At 35.4% G+C, this 6,867-nt stretch overlaps 1 protein-coding gene across 1 annotated transcript; it reads left to right on the top strand.

Moving 5' to 3' along the window:
- The first annotated feature begins 5,306 nt into the window (after window positions 1-5,306).
- LOC128551851 (uncharacterized) lies at window positions 5,307-6,422 on the top strand. Its single transcript, XM_053532775.1, has 2 exons — window positions 5,307-6,013; window positions 6,386-6,422. Exons 1-2 carry the CDS (start codon window positions 5,307-5,309, stop codon window positions 6,420-6,422), a joined length of 744 nt encoding a protein of 247 aa, XP_053388750.1.
- Window positions 6,423-6,867: the final 445 nt, after the last annotated feature.

Raw genomic sequence — 6,867 nt, 5'->3', positions numbered from 1 at the left:
CATCATGCTGTATGCTGAAGTGGCCGTCATCCATCGTCTTCTGTCCGTCACAAACGTTTTAACTATAGAGTAACTAGAGCTTGTAGAACACAAAATGACCCCATTGATTCATTTAGTAACTGCAAACGGAACAGATATAATATGGTCACAAGACGTTTGACGCACTGACGTCAAATCAATAATAATTATTATGAATCATAAGTGACCTCTGTATCAAATGTGATCTAAAACCAAAGCATTCTTTAGTTATTTGACAAAACAGTAGTACCGTTCTGGATCAATGTGAGCTTGATCTTGGACCAACTGACATCAAAATCCATAGGTCATCTGATGATCATGATTTAACCTCCCCATTAAATTTCATGACCCTATGCCAAATCGTTCTCAAGTTATCGTTAGGAAATGGTTTAACAATATGATATTGACACTGACCTACTGACCTCAGTTATCAATAAGGGTCACCTGAAGGTCATAATAAACCTCCCTATCTCCCTATCAAGTTTCGTGATCCTAGATTCAAGCGTTCTCAAGTTACTGTCCGGAAAAGGTGAAACTGTTCCGGGTTACTGTGATCTAGACCTTCGACTTACTGATCTCAAAATCAATATGGGTGATTTGCTGGTCATGATCAACCTCCTATCAAGCTTCGTGATCCTATGTCCCAGCGTTTTCAAGTGATCGTCCGGAAACAGTTCAACTTTTACGGGTCACTGTGACTTTAACCTTTGAACTACTGATCTCAAAATCAATTGGGTCATCCGCTGGCCTTCACCAAACTTCTCTATAAACATTCATGATCCATGGCCCAAGAATTCTTGCGTTATCATCTAAAGCCGTAGAACTTTCCTTAGTAAATATGACCTAGACTTTTGACCTAGTGACATAACAATCAATATGGGGTCATCTGCTGGTCAAGATCAACGTCCCTATTACGTTGCGTGATCCTTAGCCCTAGCGTTTTCAAGTAATCGGCCAGAAACTGTTAAATCTGATCAACCCTCCCTATTAAGTTTTGTGATCCTAAACCAAATCGTTCATGTGTTTTCGTCCGGAAACCTTTCAACTGTTATGGGTAACTAAGGCCTTGATCTATTACCTACTGGTCTCAAAATCAATTGGGTCATCTGCTGGCCATGACAATTCTCAGCCTAGGCTCAAGCGTTCTTGAGTTATCGGTCGGAAACCATTTTACTACTCCAGGTCATTGATCTCAAAATCAATAAAGCAAAATCATTTACTGGTCATTACCAAGCTCAAATTCAACTTTTATGATAATAGACCCAAACGATTGTTAGTTATCGCCCGGAAACCGTTTTACTGCTCTGGGTCACTGTGACCTTGACCTTTCTCGTACTAATATCAAAATCAATAGGGGCCATCTGCTGGTCATGGCCAACTTCCTATTAACTTTCATGATCTTACGCCCATGCATTCTTGAGTTATCATCTGAAAACCCGAAGACCCGTTCTGGGTCAATGAGACGTTGACCTTTTACCTACTGACCTCAGAATCAAGTCTGAACTTTTTCGATTTACTGTGACCTTGACTTTTGACCTACTGAAGTAAAGAATTAATAGGGGTCATCTGCTGGTCATGACCAACCTTCCTGTCAACTTTCATGATCCTTTGTCCAAGCGTTCTTCAGTCATCATCCGGAAACCGTTAAACTGTTCCGGGTCACTGTGACCTTGACCTTTGACCTCAAAATCAATAGGGGTTCTGACCAACCTCAAAAAAATCGTGATCATAAACTCAAGCATTCTTGAGTTATCATCTTGAAACTGATATACATACCAACCGACAAACGTACCGACTTATCGACCGACCAACCGACAGACCGACCAACATCTGCAAAAAGATAAACCGCTCCTTCTTCGATGCAGGGCATAATATCTTCTCATGAAAATCTTGATGGATCTTCACAAATAACTTATCAAAGGTTTGTCTCGAAATAGTCTGGCATTTCGATAGTGCACTACAGAATGATGTTTTATTTGCTAACGCAATTTCGGAACGGCTAAGAAAGTTTAAGCGTACCATTTCTGTTCAAGGTATTTTTAAAGCCTAATGCAATGGAAAATTTACACCTTTTGCCTAAAGCGTGTAATAGAAAAATAACATAGCTATGAAAAGTATTATACTAAATTGAATTCTTTACTGTCCATAAGAGACTTTGAATGCACCGCGCCACTCACTCAAATATTGCCGAATTTCAACTAGTAGAGTTTTTTTGGGTAAAAAATGTAATGTCTAAAACATTGGTAGTCTCATTTTATTAAAACCTAAAAGAATGATAAATGAAAAATGTTTTATTTTACTCCTGTACAGAAGGGCTGAAGTTCAAAGGCTGAAAGTTTTTCTGCTTTTGTATCAAACATATCCTTTCCGCAGCCTTAACGTACTAAAACGTATTAGCGTCGGATGGCCCTTTCACGCTTCCGTAGAAACAACATTTATTACACGAAACTTATTTTGAAAATATTTCTGAAATGTCTAGGTCTGCAGCTCTCAAATACGGTTATATCTTTCATCTGAGGCATATACTGACACTCTCAGACAACATCAAAAATGACATTTTGAGCGATATGATGAAGTTCCAAAATTATCAATGTACACTTGGTCCGTAACGGACCCCTGTGGGATTTCTGTTTATCCAGAGCTCAAATATTTTTTCATAGATTAAAAGCTGACATGCTGTACTAAAGCCCAGGTAATTTCAATTCGTAATAAAGTGCTGAAAATTGGCTCCCAAATAGCAAAAAAAAAAAAAAGAAGTCCCCGCGCATACATTTAGATGGGGTGACCCCTGCGTGTGACCCCTGACTATCTACGAATCAAAATGCGGCTTTCGTTTTCAAGTTTAACATTTCTACTTTCATTTTATTTACTTCCGGAAATAGCTGAAGGTCGAGTGACGTCATTTTCTGTGTTGTCAAAAACATACATATACCTGGCGAGATTGCATAAATATGTGCTGGCCGTCGAAAGGTTATTAAAGAAATCATTTTTTATATAAAAATCAGTGCTTTTTCGACATTTTGTAACACGTCTGTACGAAAACTGACCTTTGAGACAAAAATGGCTAAACTAAAATGCATTTTAGGAAATCTGTATATCCTTTACGCAGCCTTAACGTACTAAAACGTATTAGCATCGGATGGCCCTTTCACGCTTCCTTAGAAACAACATTTATTACACGAAACTTATTTTGAAAATATTTCTGAAATGTCTAGGTCTGCAGCTCTCAAATACGGTTATATCTTACATCTGAGGCATATACTGACACTCTCAGACAACATCAAAAATGACATTTTGAGCGATATGATGAAGTTCCAAAATTATCAATGTACACTTGGTCCGTTACGGACCCCTGTGGGATTTCTGTTTATCCAGAGCTCAAATATTTTTTCATAGATTAAAAGCTGACATGCTGTACTAAAGCCCAGGTAATTTCAATTCGTAATAAAGTGCTGAAAATTGGCTCCCAAATAGGAAAAAAAAACAAAAAAAAAACATACATATACCTGGCTAGATTGCATAAATATGTGCTGGCCGTCCTAAGGTTATAAGAAACAAATAGATAGATAAGCGGGGATGTTTTCATTTCATACGTTTAATTTTGTTGGTCTAAGTACTGCTGTCCATATAAATGCTGTTGAAACTCCTTAAGACCATTACCCAAACACAGAACAACTTAAACATTCTTTATTTTACAAATCAAGTTTTGCCTGACGAAGGGGATCTATCTATTTACCTTTGAACTTAATATTAGTTGGTTTTTTCAGTAAGAAATAAAGAAAGCAAACAGTGAGAAAATATATAAGAAAAGCCTATGTCAGTGCTCCTTTAAGAGATATTTCAAACTTATCGTGCATGAATTTGACAAATAAAATGAAAAAAAGTAGCAAATGTTCTCAGACTTTATTTAATGTTCTTATGGAAAATATTTGTTTATTATTTTAGACATACATAAGCCCGATTAAGCGGGTAGGATAGCATTTTTTATGCTGTGGAAATGTATCCTTTTATGCAGTACAGCTGAAGGGCCATTCCTAGAAAGTATTTCAAACCATGGAAAAGAATTATAATGATGTTATTCAATATATAAATAGTAATCTAATGAAATGTTTCGGGCTCACTACACCATATATTTTAGAAACTCAAGTTAAAGTACGCAACTGTCTCTCAAAAGCATTATATCGGCAACGTCAAAGCACACAGAGAGAGGGTTATGTACTATTAATATACACCTGCGAATAGATATATACTTGAAATACTTTCTGAAAATAAATCTTCAGTTGTGTCGCCCATAACGAAGCAACCTGCTATTTATATAATTCATATACAAATAATAGCTCGACTTCAATTTTCATCTGAATTGATATCCAGCTGAGAATACAACATGCAAAAATCATAGCATCTCAAAAGTGCAAGCTACAGCACGTGCACATGCACAAAACTAATACAGACAGACAAACCTATGCACATACAGACAAAAACATGCGCAAACACAAAAGGACACAAGGAACCAAAATTTAGTGGGTAAGATCAGCCACCACTGTTTAAAGAATATTAATCAAATCTAAACTTAAATTTAAGCTAAAGTAGCATTATCCTTGTTGGGAGACAAGTAAAAAAAGTCAAATTTTAAAAGAACCAGCATGTAAACTTTTATTTAGATAAACACAGTTTAGTTAAAATGATGAGATGTAAAAATTACAAACAGATCTGTTACATTTAAGGCATAAGCGACTAAGAAAATAAAAACGAAAATGCAAAATATTTTGTCTATAACAAAGCAAGCAACACTTATTTTATTTTTACATCTTTATGATTTTTAAAACAAATTAACATTATATTTTTTATCTCAGCTGTGTTATAAAATTCTCATGTACTGCACAATAATAGTTTTAGTTGTTATCTGTGTTTTAAAATAACTCGTTTATAAATATTCATTCAGTGAGTAGTGAGGGAACCAGAGATCGGAATTACCTCAAATGAGGTAAAACAGTCCAAGTCGTAAAGTACATTGGGAGGTAAAACAGTCCAACTCGTAATGTGCACTGGTGCTTTAAAAGTAGATAGACACGTGAAGCACACCATGACTGACTTTTATTGTTTAAATTAGAGCCACCTGGAGCATAATGTTTAAATAATTGCTTTTTAATGTTACATACCTCACTACGCTCTGAATGTTTTTTTAGCTAGTTTGTTCTATTTTTAAGATTTCATAAGAAATAAATGTTATAAATTATATAAATAAAAAACAGTTTAGAAACCTCATTAAACCATTTTAAACTGTCAAAATGGAAGGTTCTAAAGAGGAAGAGTTAAGAAAATACTACTTTAAATCCAAAAATGCGGCTGCTTTCACAGGTCCTAGTAAAGTTTTTCAGGTATTGAATAAGAAATACCCTGGAAAATTTTCTTTAAACTTTATTAAACAATGGATTAATGATCAGGATGCTTACGCTTTGCAAAAGCAAAGACGATATAAATTCAAGACAGCTCAAGTTCGTGTATCATCTATTGGAGAACAATTAGATGTGGATCTATTATCTATGTTCAACCTAGCTGAATATAATGATGGTGTGCGGTACCTACTGTGCGCTATAGATATTCTTTCAAGGAAATTATGGGTGGAGCCACTTAAAGATAAGACTGCCAAAAGTGTTTTAAGTGCCATGAAAACAATCCTGAAAGATATGACTCCTTTAAAAATTCAGAAAGTTCGTGCAGATAAGGGAAGTGAATTCGTGAATAGGTGGTTTAAAAAGTTTATGAAAGACAGCGACATTTACTTTTTTACCACAAACAATGCACCTAAGAGCAACTATGTTGAAAGAGTGCAGCGTAATTTGAAAGAAAAATTGTATCGAATGATGAGACATAATAGAACGTATCGTTATATAGACGACCTAGAGAATGTTGTTGCGAGTTACAATGCCACACCCCACCGTAGTTTAAATTTGATAGCACCAAATGATGTCAACAAAGAGAATGAAAGTGATGTGTGGGCTCATATTTATTTGAAAAAATCCAATAGTGTTAAAAGAAAAGGAAAGCCAAAGTTTAATTTTGAAATAGGAGATCTTGCGCGTCTTAGCTATACGAAAAAACCCTTTCAACGGGCTTACAACGAACAATACACCACGGAGGTATTTAGAATAGCGGGGCGAATCCTAAAACAGGCTATTCCAATGTATAAACTTAAGGATTTAAATGGGAAAAGTATTATTGGATGGTTTTATACGAACGAATTGCAAAAAGTGAATAAAGATGAAAACAGTCTGTGGTTTATTGAGAAAATTTTGAAAAAAAGAAAGCGAAATAAAAAACAACAATATTTAGTTCAGTGGCAAGGATTTCCCTCATCATTTAACAGTTGGATAGATGCAACTGAAGTGAAGGATATTGCTTAAACACCTCCATAAACATTATGGATCGATACATTTATGTAAAAAGTGACAGTAGTGATGAGTATTTTACGGATAATAAAGTGTATAAATTCAAAGTACATTAAAATGCATCTTTACCCTTGACGGGATTTTGGAAAATCGGATTGACAGAATTTTATGCTACGGACACGAGTCCAAAATCTAAAGCCAAAGGTCCTAAAGCGAATGTAGATCTATACATATACACTGACATTTGTAAGGAAAGCATTGTATATGACTCAGAACAGCCGCTTTTGAGACGGGTAGAAAAAAATACAAAAACTGGTCGGAGCTATCAGTTTAACAAAGTGTATTATTTACCAATCAGAAAAAGGATCTTCTGGATTTTTACTGTTTATATAAAATGCGAAGACGGGAGTGATCCCTCATTCTTAGCTTCGCCATTGCATCTGACGTTTCATTTGAAACA

This window comes from Mercenaria mercenaria, unplaced genomic scaffold (assembly GCF_021730395.1).
Source record: "Mercenaria mercenaria strain notata unplaced genomic scaffold, MADL_Memer_1 contig_1764, whole genome shotgun sequence".
Lineage (NCBI taxonomy): Eukaryota > Metazoa > Mollusca > Bivalvia > Venerida > Veneridae > Mercenaria > Mercenaria mercenaria.
This window is presented reverse-complemented; position numbering and strand designations above follow the sequence as displayed.

What these genes read in the sequence shown, in the direction of transcription:
- LOC128551851 (XM_053532775.1), top strand. Translation starts at nt 5,307, where the DNA reads ATGGAAGGTTCTAAAGAGGAAGAGTTAAGAAAATACTACTTTAAATCC. An exon ending in AAAGAGAATGAAAGTGATGT is followed by an intron (nt 6,014 to 6,385) that starts GTGGGCTCATAT and finishes ATCATTTAACAG; the next exon opens with TTGGATAGATGCAACTGAAG.